Source organism: Eleutherodactylus coqui, chromosome 5, assembly GCF_035609145.1.
Source record: "Eleutherodactylus coqui strain aEleCoq1 chromosome 5, aEleCoq1.hap1, whole genome shotgun sequence".
In the NCBI taxonomy this organism is placed as follows: domain Eukaryota; kingdom Metazoa; phylum Chordata; class Amphibia; order Anura; family Eleutherodactylidae; genus Eleutherodactylus; species Eleutherodactylus coqui.
Window position 1 is genome coordinate 215,892,811 of NC_089841.1, and position 19,237 is coordinate 215,912,047.

Below are 19,237 nucleotides of genomic sequence, written 5' to 3' on the forward strand. Positions count from 1 at the left end.
ACAATATTTCCTTAGTCATCTCAAGGCAAAATGCAAAGCTTGGTTGCATTATAATATATAATAGGTGGGCTTATGAGGGTGGGTTAGATTGCAGGCACTCGTACCACATTGATCTGGAGTCTTAAAGGGGTTGTACCAGAATTACAAGTTAGCCCTTTATTCACGGGATAAGGATGACTTGCTGATTGGTGGGGGGTTCACTGCTGAGATCCCCACCAATCCTGAGAAGTGAGGTTCTGTGGCCGGCGCTCCATGCAATTCAGTGGGGCCAATTGGCAAGCACTCTGGTATTTCTATCTTGGCAGTCCCATTGAAAATGAATGGAAGGGCAGCGTGCCTGCGGAACAGTCACTCCATTCAGTCTACTCCTCACTGCCGGAGGTACAGAAAGCCTGCAGCGAGAAGGGCAGTAGAGATGGGACCAGTAGGGACCTCAGCGGTGAGACCCCCACCGATCAGCAAGTTAGTCGCCCATGCTTTAGTTAAGGGATAACTTGTAATTCTAGTACAACTCCTTTAATCACCTCTGCAAGTAATTACAGTAACAGTTCCATTTTGTATTAGTGCCATGTACAGGGTGTGCATGTCTCTCTACTAAGAACTTTTAGTCTTATCATAGGCCAGACAAACACACAAGTTGTAGTTTTCCTTTTATCACAATGACATTGGTTTCAAGGAATATTGGCTGCATGGAACATAGAGGAGCGGAGCAATGAGGTTGTTAGTGATAACAGGACAGTCTGTAACTGTAGTTTCTACTATACAATTGATGCCATCCTCAGAACTTCAACTATGCTGGCCACAAACACATTGCCAATTACAGTGGCATCAGGACCAGTAAGTCAGGTACATAGTGTGCAGTAATTTCCAATATCATGAAAGTAATGGTAGGAGGAAGGTGACCACAGATAGCCGTATGTATGCCACTTTCTATTTTAGACATAACTAATAACATGGTCATGCAAGCCTGTCTTGGCGTACAAAGACCAAATATAATAATGTGCTCTGTACCAACTACCAAGATGTGCAAATGACCACTTTAATGTATCATCATAATTCTATCTATCTATCTATCTATCTATCTATCTATCTATCTATCTATCTATCTATCTATCTATCTCATATCTATCTATCCATCTCATATCTATCTATCCATCTCATATCTATCTATCCATCTCATATCTATCTATCCATCTCATATCTATCTATCTATCTATCTATCTATCTATCTATCTATCTATCTATCTATCTATCTATCTATCTATCTATCTATCTATCCAATATCCATCCATCCATCCAGTTTCATTGGGCCCATTTAGTCAACAAAACTGAGACATGCCATGGGACTTTTCACACATGCAAACTATTTCTCCAAGAAGCACCAAAAGGCACAGAAAATTCTGCACTAAAATCTGTATGTATACATGCGGCTTATGGAGAAGAAATCCGCAGTAGCAGATTAAGCTTCACTTTGTGCATTTGCACACCTCCCATAGACTTCTACGGGACCTTTTTCTGCTAAAAACAGGAAAATAGAGCAGGTCTTACTTTTTTCCCCCACGCAATACACACTCCTGGGAATAGCTCATTGTAATTAATGGGTTCCACTCTCCATACTTTGCAAGGGAAGATTTTTTGTTTGCAAACACAGTCGTGTGAAGAATCTCTAAGGAATTGAATCAAGTAAGTCAGTTAGTTAAGGCAAGCACAATAACCTTTGGAACCTGTCACACGGGACAGAGTTGTCCGCAGGACTCAGCCAAATCCGCAGCGCCAGAACTCCACACGTCTAACTACGGACGTTGAGTCTGAATTTAGCGCGGCTTGCAATGTGTCGCACCGCCTATTCCATCCCGTGTTATAGCTCCAATTTGCAGACTTAATCAATTAGTGTGGATTTTGTTGCATTTTGAGGGTGCGGTTACACAAGCGCATAAACGGCTCGTTTTTGCGCCCAATCGTATAAACGTGACCATCTGAGGCGTTGGTTTGCAATGTATTCGTTCACACGGGCGATTTTACGGCGCGTAAAAACGGCAACCCGAAAAAAAACGGAACATACGCGACCGAAATACGCGCCAACACATATTCGATGGCCGAAAAGACAGTTTGCAAAGTAGGAACAAACGATAATACGCTTTCTAGCTCTGGTCATGATCACCGAAAAACGTTCTTTCCGGCGATTAAACGCTGCGCACGTGTGAACGTAAATACGCCTACGCTCGTGTTACCATGCCCTGAACTGTAGAATGGGCTCTGTAGAACGTCTCGCGGGACTTTTTTGCGTTTTTATAAGCAGACCTTAAATGCGGAATCTCCTATACGTTAGAAACCCACAACAACAGTTCCACAAGACGTCATTATTTCTGCAGCAGAAAACTTTTTTGCTGCGGAATTTAATCTTGCGATTTTTTTTAAAAGTAAAAACACGTAGATTTTAATAGGTGCGACATTCAAGCCCCGCAGGGATAACATTGTGAAATGTCCACACTGACTTAGTACCGTCCCGTGTGAAAGTTCTCTTAGACTGACGTGATGCCGTTGGGTGTGCCTGCTATCATGCGCACGGCTGCTGATAAGCTCTGCAAACACGCACATTGCTGTTCCAGCTGTCATAAGGATTGTCAATGGGCAAAGTAATGTTTATAAAGTACAATGAAGGGAAGATGTTTGCCCTATACCCGCATGCATGTAACCAGAATACTGACATTCTAACAATATGCTCAATATATTCCTGCGCCAAATGTTTGTTATTCAAATATGGCCACATTTGCATCCAGTTTTCATAAAGGAACACGGGACTCGTGTTTACAACCGAAGCGGCGGATCATTGTGAGTCATAATAATGGCAGAATTATGTTTAGAAGAAAAAAAAGGTCTGAGAAAAATAACATTATATTCAGAGGCCAGAAACGCATCACATGTAGAATGAGCAAGACACAAATTCCCTTTGCTTTAGCGATTATTCAGATAACCGTATACGCAATTGCGCACACTTGGGTGAACGAGGTAAATTTGTGCATGTATCAGCGCAAAGTATTATACCTTTTTCGCTTGTTCACATGCACGCGCAAAACACTGCGCCCCAATTTAAAAGGTTATTTAGCCTAATGAGGGCCAGATGTGTTCTGTATTTACGGAATTGGAAGCGTACTGTGCATTTGCGAAAATATTTGCACGCTTCTCATAGACTTCTAGGAGGAACTTTACTGCACAATGCCCAGAAAGGTAGAGCATGTCCTATTTCTTTACTATCTGCGCATTGCGTGCGTATATCTTATGCGCGCAAAAACGGTCATCTGAAGAAGCCCTTACTGAATAGTTTATTCCATACTACTAAAATGTTGATTACACTTACTTATGCTTCTGCATCCGCACAATGCACTTTAATAACATACTATACATCCACTAAAGACAAAGAAAAGGTAGTAAAAGGAGTAGCTGAAATAAGACAGCTACCTACATGGCTCGGCCCGACCAATCACACGTGTTCTCACTGGAGAGAATGGAGTAAGTGCCCGCCAGACACCTCTGACAGCAGAAAAGGGTCGGGCATGTTGAAAGTCAACAGCTCGATCCATCTTTCCCTCAACATTGTGATGGTTGCCAGAAGCAACCAACAGCGTCTCGTCTCTTCTTGTCTCCCCCCCCTCCCATTGTCACTGGTCAATGTCACTAGCATCTAGAGATGAGCGAGCATACTCGCTAAGGCAAATTACTCAAGCGAGTATTGCCATTTTCGAGTACATGCCCACTTGTCTCAAAAGATTCAGGGGCTGGCGCGGGAGAGCGGGGAGGAACGGGGGGGAGATCTCTCTCTCCCCCCGCCCCCCCATGCTCACTCCTGCAACTCATCGCTCACCCCCGCCGGCCCACGAATCTTTTGAGACGAGCGGACATGTACTCGAAAATGGCAATACTCGCTCAAGTAATTTGCCTTAGCAAGTACGCTCGCTCATCTCTACTAGCATCCTCTGCCTTATCATCTACTGTGCGGCATAATACCAGCTGCCACCCCTCAGGCCTGTAGGGTATGTGTCCGCTCAACCTACGACTTAAAGAGCAAGTGTGCATCCGCTTTTCTGTCCCCAGCCTATCCCAGTCCTTCCCAGGTTATATAAGACACGTCCCCCCACTAAAAGATGCCTGCGGAATCAGTTTTAAGTTCCAGTGAAGGCATTTCTACATGCTGCTTGTTCTGCAGTTTAACCTTTTGTCTGAAAATCCAGCTTTCCTGAACTCTGTCTGTCCTAACCTCAGCCTGTTTACTAACTACAGTACTTCTTGCCTGACACCACCTGCCCTGACCTCCTGCCTGTTTACCGTATTGCACACACTCTGCCGGTCTCGATCCGATCTCAGACTGTTTACTGACTACACCTTGCCTGAATACCACCTACCCTCCTTCCTGTTTACCGTATTGCACAAAGTCTGCCTGTCCCGACCTCCGCCTGTTAACTGACGCCGTACTAGTCTGATCCCTCAGTACCGTACTCCGGTACCTCTTTGACCTGCCCAGGTCAGCTGTACTGAGACTACTCCTGAGGTAACGTCCAAGAGATTTACTGCAGAGAAGACCGGATCCCGCAAAAAAAAAAGTTAAAGGCAGAAAACCAGGGACCTCTTGGAGTTGCCATTGGGAGTAGCTGTAAGTCAAATCAGTCAGGGACACATTGGGTCCACTGCATTAAGAGACATCTACAGTTTTGGGAAAGTCGAGAGGCGCCAGGACACATGAAGGGATCAGCCAGACCCACCTAAATCATCTGATATTAATGTAATATATAGGCCAACTTCCTTCTTAACCAGGAACTAATGATGGAAGGAACAACTGACAGTGGTGACAGCATATAGCATATATAGCAAGTCTCTTCTATGTAAAGGTCCATTATAAAAGTTCATTCTATGTAATTACAGTGGGGGATTCGGGTATTACAACTCAATAATACAAGTTTTGTTAAAAACAAAAAGGCTAAAAAAAAAATGGATTTATCAGACCCAGATTAAATTCAGGAGACCCTCTGGTAGGGCGCAGGTGATTTGCTGGCTAAGGGAAATTAGAGCAATCACAGCGGCTGCCTTCGCAGAAAATGGAATGTCTACACGTAGAGCTATCGCTACCGCTTGTCCAAATTGATCTGCATCAATTAAAAATGCAATCAGCTATGTCTTCATCGATTAACTTCACAGTACAGAATTGATAGGTACTGGTCATTGAAGAGCACTGAAAACACAAACAGAATCCCTGTGTCATAGTCAATGGGCTGGTCATCTCCAGAAAGTGATGGCTAGCTGAGATGAAGACGGCTCTACTGCAACTGCTCCCCACTGCTGTTTGCTGCTAAGTGGTCGCAGACATGCGCTATGGCCAAGGAACAGACACCTAATTTAAGACCTATTTTTGTCTGTCCGCCTGGATTATCTACTATACATGGTCATCTTTTATGTTCATGTGTTTTAGCACTGCATGATTTAACACCCACATGCTGTTAAAAAGTGATAGTTGAACTTAAAGGGCTTCTCCCATGACTTTAAAGGCTTTTTTCCTCAGCAGTTATTGTGCCATGTATGAAACGTGACTGCTGAGGCCAGTGATTGGTTGCAGCGGTCACAGGAATGATGATGTCACTGCTGCAGTGACAGGGACCACAGCGGTGGCGCTAGAGCTGCAGAAGACAAAGGGTAATTTAAAAAAAAAAAAAGGGAAACTTTTTAAAAGAAATGTATTGTATCATAAGAAAATGAGAATCTTTAGGTTTTTATAATAAACATATTTGTTAAAATATTTTTGCAGTGTTTTTATTATTTATTTCTTGTTACTGGGCTTTGAAAAATAAATCTCAGACTATTGAATTTTTAAGGCCCTTGACGGCCTCATATTCACAGGCAGGGCGGATCCCTGCATACCTTGTGACTGCAGACGGCAGCGTCCGCGAGGACCTCTCTTCTTCCGGGACATCTGTACTGCCGATGGTCCGCATGTATCGCTTTCGGGCATGTGCAGTACAGAATTTAAAAAAAAAAATCTCCTGCTCTTCCCGTGGAATCTGAGGCCCGACCGCAGTGTCAACTGTGGATGGACTGCGGATCGGACGGCTGCCATTGACTTCAATGTAAGCCATCCGTGCTGGAACCGCAGTGAGATGGAGCATGCTGCGATTCATCCAAAGATCCGCAAATAAAATCCGTACGCTTTAATTCAGCTGCAGACGTCCATGTTTCCCTATGGGTGGCTTGCACTGCATATCGATTCCGCAATTTCAATCCGCCCATGGACATTGGGCCTAGCAAGGAATGATTACCGTTCAAAAAATCATTCAAACGGGTGAAGAACAATCATTCCGTGTAAACGCAGTCAGCAATAGGATGAAAAATGATAAATCGCTCACTTTTTGTTCATCGATCATTTTATGCAGGCTCATTCACTAATCATTCAGTTGTTCTCATTCACTTTTACAGTGAGTGTGAACGACTGACCGATTTCTCATTTGAATGAGACAACGATGTATCTGCCTGTATAAACAGGCTGTCTGAGCGAACGAGTGAACTCTGACATCGTTCGCTTGTTCAAATGATGAATCAGCAGGTTTAAACAGACCCTTAGGGCGGCTTCACACGGGCGTATTTGCGGGCAGAGAGTAGAGCCCATTGGGTTCGTACACATTTTCATATTTTGTGCGCGCATTTCAAGGCATTTAGTGTATTTGGAAGGTTTTATATGGCTTTTTTTCAGGCTCTGCTTGAGTCAGGCTTTTAACCAGATGCATTAACTTTTGAGCATTTTTACATCATTTATGCAAACTGCTGCAAGTTGCTTAAAATTTACCATAAGTGTAAAATGTTGGGTGTCATTTTCAAAATGCGCAGGTGTCCATTTTCAGTAAATATATGGGCATCGTGGTTACGATATGATTATTTTTATTTCAGAATTCAGGGTTTATTTGTGTGGGACAGGCCTGTCCAGGCAGCAAAAGGGTTAAAGGGATTGTGCAGGACTTTTCGACTTCTTTGTATCGATCATTTATGATCGGCGGGGTCCATCACTTGACTCCCCGTCAATCAGTTGATCACTTGCACTGCCCTCACTATGGAAAGTGCAGGACGCACATCGTGCTGACTATAGTGCTGCGGCCCGGGTTGGTATTGCAGGCGCAGCTCTCATTAAATTTAATAGGTGCTGTTCCGGCAATATCCACACAGACCGCGGCACTATAGTCAGTGTGATGTGCTTTCTGCGCTTTCCATAATGAGAGTGCCACCAGTAATCAGCTGATTGGCAGAGACCTGAGCAGTGGACCTCCGATGATCATCAATACAAAAAATCTAAATTGTCCCGGGCAACCCCTTTAAAGGCCATCTCCACTCTTGCAACCATTTTTTTATTTCCTGTTCGGAGGTTCCGTCTCACATCCGGCGCACAATTCCGGAAGAAATAGCGCTGTGTACGGTGCAAAATCTTCCTCGGGCAGAAGCAAGGGACCGTGCTGGGGAGGATGTGGCATCTGCCGCAGGAATGTGAACGGCGACAGACCACAGTAGTAGCAGGTGAACCAGGATGGCGGCGCCACGCCATAACAAGAGTGCATTGCTCTATAATTGTACGGTATCCATTGTTAAGAAAATCTATCATAAATATTCCCTGATATCTACTATGTAATTTGTAATCATTTCCTAATTAACACTCTATAAAAGGTTTTTTTAAAAATAATTTAAATTTAGTTTTTATCAAAACACAAAGCGATACCGTTCACCAAGGTGTACTTCTGATTGTTTTACTGAGGTTCCATGGGAAGAGGGTCTATTTAATAAAGCTCCCATAGGGAGTAATAGAAAGTAGCTTTATTTGAGAAGTCCACAGAATAGTGACTGAGAGGCTGGATGTTATCCCCGCAGCGTACGCAGCTGGACATGAGATCACCGCTAGGACATATTCACATGAGACTGCATCAGATACGCTGGCTCTGCCAAGGGCAACTTCTCTAACAATGGGACGCATTTTTACTGATGGACAATAAAGCTTGGCACAAGTAGTTTGCCTCAAAGACCTATTCTGTTTACTGTATATATGTTTGTTCTGGCCACATAGAAACATGGATATGACCTGCCGTAGTATTCTCTATGGTATATTTACCATCTTTAGCTATTCTGAAGCCAAACTTAGTGGATACAATCTTGTGTGATGATAAAGTGAGCAACCATGTGGAATCCGACCTGAAGGTTACGAGTTCAATCCCTGCTTGGTTCAGGTAGACAGCTCAAGGTCGAATCTGCCTTCCGAGGTCGGTAAAATGAGCGCCCAGCTTGGTGGGAGGCAATAAATAAATTTCCATAAAAGCGCTGCTGAGTAAGTTGGCGCTATACAAATAACAAGATTCATTTATTGAATTTTTCCCCAATATTTGTCCATCTATTTCTCAGTTGCCATCTGCCAGAGATTTTCCTATACATTTTCCTTGTTTTGGAAAGACAAAAAAAACGGTGACTCGGCGCCGCACTCCAGAAGCAATGAAATTACTAGAACGATTAGGCTCAGCTTCTCCTTTGTTGGTGATTTAGACAACCAGCATTAAAATTGGGGCGAGACCCCTTCATCGGTTCATCTGGACTACCTACAGTCAGGGACCTGATGAACGTGAGGTCCACACCGCGGGGAAATAATATGGGGATGTCGGTGGAGGGTGTAGCGGTCAGAACTGGAGAAGAATGAAGAAACGTCTCCAATCCTGACTGGGCACCCTCCGTCAACATCCCATATTCATATACATGCACAGAGAATAGAACCCATTGAGGTCAACATTTTTTGCGCAAGCATTTCTCACGTGCGCAAAAAAATAGGACCTGCTCTATTTTCCTGCGTACTTGCACACCAAGAGCTACATAGAAGTCAATGAGATGTGTGCAAATGCACAATTAATGTGCGGGCAAATGCGTGCTACGCTGTGTAATTCAGTGGGAAAAAATGACACACCTGGACCTTGTTAGGCTACATAGCCTCTTAAATCAATGCCAGGCCCTGCGTGCAAAAAAAGTACAGTAGTATGTACTAATACCGCACAAATCTATCTCGTTCATTGTTAGAGATGAGTGAACGTACTCGGTAAGGGCGATTTCGCAATCGAGCACCGCGATTTTCGAGTACTTCACTACTCGGGTGAAAAGTACTCGGGTGCGCTGTGGGTGAGCGGGAGGTTGCAGAGGGGAATGGGGGGGAGAAGGAGAGAGAGAGGGCTCCCCCCTGTTCCCCGCTGCTACCCCCCACTCCCCTCTGCAACCCCCCGCCCCACAGCGCACCCGAGTACTTTTCACCCGAGTAGTGAAGTACTCGAAAATCGCGATGCTCGATTGCGAAATCGCCCTTACCGAGTACGTTCGCTCATCTCTATATTGTGCAAAGCGTATTTGCACAGTCGCCCTTAGCCAATCTATACATTTTCTAAAATACATATTTTACACTTTCCTTAACATGTGCGTGTCAAGAAGAATTAGCCTAAACATCTTCTACATACATTGTGGCGATAGGTTTAGATCGGTATTTGCAGATTTATTTATGTAACTACTTGTAACTACCTGTTTTCAGTATGGACAAATCTAATTAGCTGTGTAGTTCTATCTAATTAGCTGTGTAGTTCTATCTGACTAGCTGTGTAGTTCTATCTGACTAGCTGTGTAGCTCTATCTGATTAGCTGGGTAGTTCTATCTGACTAGCTGTGTAGTTCTATCTGACTAGCTGTGTAGTTCTATCTGACTAGCTGTGTAGTTCTATCTGACTAGCTGTGTAGCTCTATCTGATTAGCTGTGTAGCTCTATCTGATTAGCTGTGTAGTTCTATCTAATTAGCTGTGTAGTTCTATCTAATTAGCTGTGTAGTTCTATCTGACTAGCTGTGTAGTTCTATCTGACTAGCTGTGTAGTTCTATCTGACTAGCTGTGTAGCTCTATCTGATTAGCTGTGTAGCTCTATCTGATTAGCTGTGTAGTTCTATCTGATTAGCTGTGTAGTTCTATCTGACTAGCTGTGTAGCTCTATCTGATTAGCTGTGTAGTTCTATCTGACTAGCTGTGTAGCTCTATCTGATTAGCTGTGTAGTTCTATCTGACTAGCTGTGTAGTTCTATCTAATTAGCTGTGTAGCTCTATCTGATTAGCTGTGTAGTTCTATCTGACTAGCTGTGTAGTTCTATCTGACTAGCTGTGTAGTTCTATCTGACTAGCTGTGTAGTTCTATCTGATTAGCTGTGTAGTTCTATCTGACTAGCTGTGTAGCTCTATCTGATTAGCTGTGTAGTTCTATCTAATTAGCTGTGTAGTTCACGTGCAGGACGTATCCAATCAAATCACAACTAGCTCAAAAGTTAATAGCAAATAACTACTTTAGTCAACAACATTAAAAGCAATGAATTGAGACACCGAAGTAAAAGCAGGCCGGTCCTTGGAACACAAGGTCCCTGTTATGGAACAGCTATGAAAACCAGGCTGGGAAAAGCAACCTTGGATATGTTACTGCAAAAAACGTGATTATTTTGAGAGGATGGCAAAATTAGCAATTCAGTGTTATTCTAAGACATTTAGAGCTGTTTCTTCACTGATTCATCTTAAAACTGAGATCCGATTAGACATAAATATATCAGTACCTCCTATAAAGCTGAACACATGTATATGTTCCCAGGAACAATTAAACAAGTAGTGCTGGTTAGCAAGCGGCTCCACAAATCTGCTGAATGAGCAGGTACTTTGTTAAACTAGGAAGGGTAATGCTGGCCAGGCACATTAGATAGCTGTCGGCCAAACACGCTTGTTCAGCTGACAGCTACCTCTCCCAACTCCCCCATGCATGCTCAGCTCAGCATGTAGGCAGAGAGGATCGGGTGACCCCAGAAACCTCTGGTAGTGGCTTACCTCCTTGAGAACGAAAGGATCGGACAGTTCCAATCCAACTGTCCGATCCTCAACATTTGTCAACAGGGGAGAGTAAGGAGACCCCATATCCATCTGATGCTGAAAGGTCCCTCCGAAATCAGCATGTTTGGCTAATATACATCTAAGGTTTAAGGTGAATGTAATACTCTAATTAGCATACATTGTGTCTTTAAACAATATCCCAAACAGTATTCTACTTTATTGAGCATAGGAAGAATAGGTGTGAGCAATAGGGTGCTTAAAGATGTAACAAAATTGTTCAAACGAGTGAAAGATAATTGTTCAGTCTAAACGCGAGCCAACGACTGAACAACGAATGAGAGTTGCTATAGCTTTTCGTTCGTCGTTCATTCTATGCAGGCATAGAAATCATTGTTGGCTCGTTCACTTATTGTTCGGTACCTGCATTCGCTTATGCAGGGAAAGAACGATTCTCGTTTGAACGAGCCAACACTGTATCTGCCTGTCAAACGAGTTAGCAGTGATGTCACTCGCTCATTCAAATGAGAATCGGCTTCTCTAAAAGAACCCTTAGGCCTCGTTCAGACGAGAGCTGTTTTAGCGCATTAGAGACACGTGAAAAGAGCGCTTCTATAAAAACCAATGGTTTCCTGTAGAAGCGTTTACATGAAAGTATTGTTTGCTTATCTCCTTCCCCCCCTTTCACCTTTGCCAACATCTGGCAAGGGGCGGAGAATGGGAGGGAAGGGGGAGGAAGTTTAGCAGAGATGTTGCTAAATTCCCTCCCACCTCCCTTTTTCGGCAGCTCCCATAGGCTCCCATAGGAGTCTAAGAGACTGGCCACCGTATTCTGGCCTGAAGATAATTCTGGAATGCACACCGTATGCGCTATCTTTGCCGGACGGCTGTTTTTATGCACCGCAAAAATGGCCATCTGAACTGAGGCATTGGAAACCAATGCCTCAGATGGGTAGAGTATATCGCCGAATGTGAAAAAGGGGCCAATATACGCTCATGTGAAAAAAGCCTAAGGTCCGTGGTGTGAGAAAAGATAGGACCTGACCTATCTTTGGTGCGTGCTTTCCATAGACTCCCATGGGAGCTGGAAAACACGCACCACACCCCTCCGATTGTGTGAACGGGCTAATTAAAATAGCAATTTTCAGTGCAGTATACCCACAATCTTTTGACACGCCTATACTGTGCTAAAACAGTTTACCTTAAAATCATCGTTCAGACGTAATGTGCACGATGGCCGCGTTTACACGTAACGATTATCGCTAATTTTCAGTTGTTTGAACGGATTTTGAGCGATAATTGTGACGTGTAAATGGGCCTTAAAGCTTCTAGCTGCATACCAAGTTGAGGGACCCTTTTGCTAAGTACACCGGTGGGGTTTCCAGCTCTCCAAGCTCAGTGATACTGTACATCTAGTCATTCTAGTTGCAGTGTACTTACACGACAATCCCTCTGTAGTGTTTTCATTAATGCACTGTAGGTGTCAGGATCAAAATACAATCCCTCATGCATATCTTGCAGGAAATCCAGATCCTTATAGGTGGGGCAGGACTTCTCCCGTTCTTTTCTAGAGGCTCTCCGTTTATATGTTGATCCTTTGAGATCATACTTGAAATGCATCTTCATTGAGCGCGGCAATACATTGTTCATGACCACAAGTCGAATGTTTATACCTCCAGACTGAAGACAGTAAAGTCCATAAAACTTGGGCAGTAGTGTCCGGGGATTCTGATTCAAATTCTAAATGCATAAAACATGTTGATGAGGATGATGATGATGATGGAAGTAAGCAGATACACATCACTTCAGAGAGTGAACAACTGTAGGAGCGTTACTGCATACAACAGTTACATTAGTAGACTTTCTTCATGTGCCACCTATACAGTAGTTACCTCGGCGCCACATATTGCAGTTCTGATGGCTATATAGAAACCTCTCCAGACCACTACATGCCATTGTAACAAATAATGGGATAGATTTAACTCCTCAAGGACCAGGCACAGTAAATTTACAACACTTGGTCCTGGGCTTTAATCCTGACTGACAGTAAAAATACGGTGAGGGATCAAATATTGAAATCTAGCAGGAGCAGCTCGGGTCCTCGGCTGTTAGTCACAGCCGAGGACCTGGAGGAGAAGGCAGAAGTGGTTTTTAACTGCTTCTGCCTTCTTCTTTACAGGCTACATAGCACTCAATGAGAGCTATTTAGTGGAGATAGAAAGCAGAAGTGCTACTACTGCTATTCGATTCGGCAATCATGCGACCGCCTGGTGCCCTCTACCAAGGCAGAGCTGCAGGGTCCTAGCAGATCAGTTCTGTTAGTGACTACTGTCACTACAGGGGTATGTTTTTCTCCTGTCATTGGGGCTCCTATGGAAAATTGGAATAAAAAAAAACCCCAATACGACAATGTAAATGACCCCCAGAGGTCTTATATGACGTTATGGGTAACATACATGCTAAAAAAAAAAGTTGCAAAAATAAGTTTTAAAAAATTACTGAATAAAAGAAGAAGAAAAAATAAATAAATATAAATATATATATATATATATATATATATATATATATATGACCCACCATTGACAACAACCAAAACAGTCACCATATGCGCCCTGTAATCTGAGACTATACAAATTATATATCAAAACATCCGAAACAAAATGAGGAACCCATTTCTGCACTTTACTTTAGTGTAAATATACTCATTTTAGAAAAATAAACTATAAATTACAGCAAAATCAAAGCAAAAATAATTTTGGTAGATGAAGAAAAAAAAAAAAAAAAAGCAGTAAAACCACCACATGGGTAAAATCCCTAAAAGGTGTCTGTCCTTTAGGACCAAAACACCTTGGTCCCTTAAGGGTTAAATGGATTTTCCCTATTGTGACAACTTCTCATATGTCAATCATATCAAAACATTTACATCCATAAGGATGCATTGGATTTACTTTTAGAATCGTCACCCACTCATTAAAAAGAGTGACAGGCCCTCTAAGTCCTGATGAAGGACCAAGATAACTGTGTATACAAACTAATTTACTGAATGATTCCACCTGTATATTATAATATCTCCTTACTCACCATGTAATAGCCGGGAAGCAGCTTCTGAAGGAATTCTGCCTCTTTGTGCTGAACGGTTTTGATGATAAATTCATCGTCGCTGGTTACAAAGAAGATGGAGCCACTTGCACCAGGGTTGGACAGTTCTATGAGAGGCTCACTGCAGAGTGAATACTAAACCGGAAGACAAGGATGGATCGATTAGATTGAGACCCACGGCAAAAGGCCATGAACTGCATTATGTTCCTCTTCTCCACTATTCTATATCATGTCTTGCATGTCTGCATTGCAGTGATCATTGACTAATTCACTATTTGATTAGTACATAGAGGTCGCTCATGACTGAACCCAACATTTGCTCTGCTGATGCATTAGGAAATGGGTAGATTTTGGACAAGTCAGACGTGAGATACGTGTAGAGATGGGTTGTATCTCCCTTTGTATATGACCAGTTGACAATTCTGCTAATGAAATCTAAACCAGTTGCACGGTGAGATAGTTGGGATTGTACCAGGAATATCACGTGGCTTTATAACTTCACCTTTTTGTGAGATAAACGCTTTATCTGGATTTTTTAGCCCAAACTTAATCTATATGAAGTGTTTTAGGTCAAGGTTACAAGACTCACGTATGAGATATTGCTACTAATGAACTGCAGAAACATGGCAATTAAGTTATAAGCGATCTCAATTAGAATGCAATCAGAAATATTCTTAGGGGTATTTAAAACTAATTAGATCATTTCGCGAAATAATTACTATAATCAATGGCTACAAAAATATTAATTACAATGCAGCCACTGGTTTGTCAAATGCTTAATTAGCTCTTAACCCATTTTTTTTTGTGTGCTAAATTACAAGGTCAGCCAGAGCCCATCATGAGCAACATACAACTATGGAAGAAAATGCAATCTCAAATGGAATTTAGAATATACAATACAGAATCTAAATGCTTTGCCAATACCATAGAAAACGTAGTAAGTCTGCGTTCGCATATTGCGGTCGCATAACTGCCGCAGCGTGGCTTTTGCCATGGTTTTCCCGCATCTATGGCGAAGAGATTGTGGTACTGCTGCAATTTCAGAAAACCACAGCAAGAACACCCAATATGTGAACACAGCGTAAAAAGCTCAAGAGACATTTACAGAGTCATAGACAATGACCAAATAATAAGGCATTGTTTCTTAACCCCTTCATTACCTGGGATGTTTCCGGTATTGATGAACAGTGCAAAATTTCATATAATAGAATGCAGAATTTTAAAGGGAGTTTTCATTTTTAATAGTGAGTGGTCGTGAAATAGCCAAGAGTTGGTCAGTTGGTCCTGCTGAAATTAGCAGGTTCAGATCGCATTAATCTCCTGTGTATGATTAACTTAAAGGGGTTGTCTGTAACCTTACTTTTGATGACCTATCCTGGGGATAGGTCATCAGTAGTTGATCAGCTGGATTCTGTCACTCGGGATCCCCAAATTCAATGGGAGCTGTGCTGCATTACCAAACTGGGCCACTGCACTATGGACAGAGCTGTCTGCTTCCGGCTTTGTCAGCAATAACAGTTATCAGCAAGTTGCAACAGATCCTGAGCAGTAGGCACCTGCCAATCAGATTTTATCCTAACGATAGGTCATCAATAGTAAAGTCCTGGAAAAATCCCTTTTAGCCCTTAAGGAGGCGCCCTTTTTTCATGTTTTTTTTTTTGCTTTGCTACTTTTAAAAAATAAAATATCTTTGGGATAAAATAAAATAGTTTTCTGCTGCCATAACTTTTCTGTCACATAGTTGTATGAGGGCCCCATTTTTTTGTGGGACGTCCTGCAGTTTCTATCGGTACTATTTTGGAGTACATACAGCTTTTTTGATCGCTTTTTATAAAATTTTATTTTTTTGGAGATGGGGTGACCAAAAAAGCGCAATTCTGATGTGTATTTTTTTTTTCTGACGACATTCGCCGTGCGCGATAAATAATGCATTACATTGATAGATCAGACTTTTACGGATGCAGCAAAACTAAATAAGTTTGGGTTTTTTCATTTGAATTTTGTATTATAAGTATGGGAATATGGTACTTTTTTAAAACTTTCATTAATTTTAATTTGTTTTCATTACGAAAACTTTTTTTTACTAATTTTTACATTTTTTTTAGTTCCCATAAGAAACTTGAACTTGTAATGGTTGGCTCACTCCTGCAGTATAATGCAATAACAGTATTACAGTATATTGCAATCTGACAGGCAGTCTGTTAAGCCATGTTACAGGCATGGCTTCATAGGCAATCTGCAATGACACTTCTGGGAGCCTTTAGAAAGACCCCAGTTGCCATGGGAACTGAAGGACACCCCGCAATCTCATCGCGGTGGGATCGTTTGTATCTCCCAAACTCAGATTAGAGCATTTAAATGCCACTGTTAGACTTGATAGCAGAATTTAAAGGGAAAGAAGCCAAGATCAGCGCTCATGCTGATCGCGGCTATTGCGGGTGAATGTTGGCTGTCAAAGACAGCTTATAGCCATATTGCATGGAGCCGGTTCGACGCCCACCTGCTCCATACAAACCCGAACCTCCATGACATACCTGTATGTCATGGAGCGTTAAGGGATTCAGGTAACAATTCAAACCATTAGGCCATGAGCTCTTTTGATACAATAGTGCAATAAAACCAACTTTATCAAGAAGGACTAGAGCAATGACTATGTGCTTTGAGTAGGAGTTAAACTCCAGAGAGACCAACTAATGGAGAAATATTGAAAAAGTAAAGCGGTCGTGCTATGCTGTAGGACATTTTTAAGCTCAGTTGGTATGCTGCAGCCATGAAGGGTTATTTATTGTTTCAGACATGGCATACTCCTCTCTATAATAAACAGGATTGAGATTAGATGACTCCTTCAGGTAATTAGTACATAAAATGCAATGATTGAACATATCTAAAAATGAGAACAATAAACAGAAGTCTTACCAAGTAATCATCTGGCTTGATGCCAAACAGCTCTCGGAAGTAGCGGAATGCTAATGGAGCGTAGGTCTTGAATCTGAAGTCTGGGTAATGATGTGCTGGGGTTAAATTGCTCCCTTCACTAAGGTGTTGGGAAAAAGTAATTGTAAAACACAGGTCTACGTCACATCACGACTTATCACATATACATACGAAAATATAGTACAGCGCTGTACGTAGAGGTGAGGGGCAAGATTAAGATAGAGCTCATCATGGTGTTGGTTAACACTATCAAACTCCTAACTGATTGGATAGGAGGACTTGGTTCTTGCTTGCCCCGTTTTATGGCGGCTATTTTTCCGCAATAAAACACTGGCCGAAAATCGCGACCATTTGAAGCATTGGATTCCAATGCATTTGTTCAGATGAGCGAGTTTCCGGTGTGTAAAACCGTCGGTCTGGAAAAGATAGCGCATGCGGTGCACATTCCGGCCGGCTGCTTTAACGCGACCCCAGAAAAGATAAGACTTGTCCTATCTTTTGCGGGAATATGCCAGCTGTTCCCATAGACTCCTATGGGAGCCTATGAGAGCCGTCAGAAAAGGGAAGAGGGGGGTTTAGCAGCGTCTCACACTGCTAAAGTCCCTCCTCTTGCTGGCAGCTCCCATAGGGTGAGGATGGAATTTAGCATGGCAAGCGCTACTGAAGTACCTCCCCCTCCCTTTGCTGGCAGCTCCCATAGGCTTCTATGGGAACTTCTATTGCCAGTATTAGCCAGCAAGGGGAGGGGGAGAGACTCTCTCCACCCAGCCCACGGTATATATGCCGCAGTCCCTTCGTTAGAATGGGCAAGAAAAAGGGAGATTTAGTCGCGGCTTTCTCCCGTTCATGCAACTTTCAGTCCGCGATGCGGCCGGCCGAAAGTCACAGTGCCCATGTGAAAGAGGCTTAAGGCTGATTCCTCATGACATTGATATTCTATGAGTTTACTCCTTTAGGGTGGCATCACAACATAGAGCAGGCCCTATTTTTTGCGCCTGCAAAAACCACGCGCAAACACAGTCTGCAATTCCTTCTCCACTATTTTGATGAAGCTTCATTCCGTAACCCTGATTTATCCTGGTGACAATTTTCCATTAACTGGAGTATGTTTTACCTTTTAAAATGTACTCCCACTTTCTGATGACTTTCCAGAATAAGCTGCTGTGTGTATACATGAGGAGTAGCACTATTTTTGGCCATTATATGACTTGTATGTGCATTTTTCACTACTTTTCCCCTCTGCAGGCTCCATCTCTACTTTTCAGTTTTCTCTGAGCTGGTGCTTGAAGACTAGCTGCTATGATGCCTCTGATACACTGCACATACAGAGAACATAGTAACATAGTATGTAAGGCCGAATGAAGACAATGTCCATCTAGTCCAGCCTGTTTATCCTCCTATGTTGTTGATCCAGAGGAAGGCAAAAAAACCCAAGAGGCAGGAGCCAATTAGCCCTTTTGGGGGAAAAATTCCTTCCCGACTCCTTAATGGCAATCAGACTGTTCCCTGAATCAACCCCTAATAGTTCCTACCTGCCTGTATACCCGGATTAACAATTAACCTAATATTTATAACCTATAATATCCTTCCTCTCCAGAAAGACATCAAGTCCCCTCTTAAACTCCTCTATGGATTTTGCTATCACCTCATCTTCAGACAGAGAGTTCCACAGTCTCACTGCTTATAGTAAAGAACCCTTTTCTATGTTGGTGATGAAACCTACTTTCCTCTAAACGTAGTGGATGCCCTCTTGTTACCGTTGTAGTCCTGGGTATAAGCAGATCATGGGAGATATCCTTGTATTGTCCCCTCATGTATTTATACATGGTTATTTGGTCGCCCCTTAGCTGTCTTTTTTCCAGGGTAAATAATCCCAGTTTTGTTAGCCTCTCTGGGTATTCCAGTCCCGTCATTCCATTTATTAGTTTAGTTGCCCTTCTTTGAACCCCCTCCAGCACTGTAACATCTTTCCTGAGCACCGGTGATCAGAACTGTACACAGTATTCCATGTGAGGCCTGACAAGTGCCTTATATAGTGGGGGGATAATGTTCTCATCCCTCGCCCCTATACCTCTTTTAATGCACCCCAAGTCTTTATTAGCTTTTGCAGCTGCTGACTGGCATTGGTTGCTCCAGTTTAATCTACAATCCACTAGTACCCCCAGGTCTTTTTCCATATCACTTTTCCCTAGCAGTACCCCATTCAGTGTATATTGGTGACATCCGTTTCTCCTGCCCATGTGCAGAACCTTACATTTATCAACATTGAACTACATTTGCCATTTTTCTGCCCAAGCCCCCAGCTTA

At 42.7% G+C, this 19,237-nt stretch overlaps 1 protein-coding gene across 1 annotated transcript in view; it reads right to left on the reverse strand.

The window, feature by feature from the left end:
- Positions 1-19,237, reverse strand: part of PIP5K1B (phosphatidylinositol-4-phosphate 5-kinase type 1 beta) — a 140,663-nt gene that overhangs the window by 33,774 nt on the left and 87,652 nt on the right. Inside the window, exons 5-7 of the mRNA XM_066604199.1 lie at positions 16,913-17,030; positions 13,979-14,131; positions 12,338-12,637 (exon numbers count right to left, since the gene is read on the reverse strand). Coding sequence (XP_066460296.1) covers positions 12,338-12,637; positions 13,979-14,131; positions 16,913-17,030 — 571 coding nt within the window. The remainder of the gene's footprint in view (positions 1-12,337; positions 12,638-13,978; positions 14,132-16,912; positions 17,031-19,237) is intronic.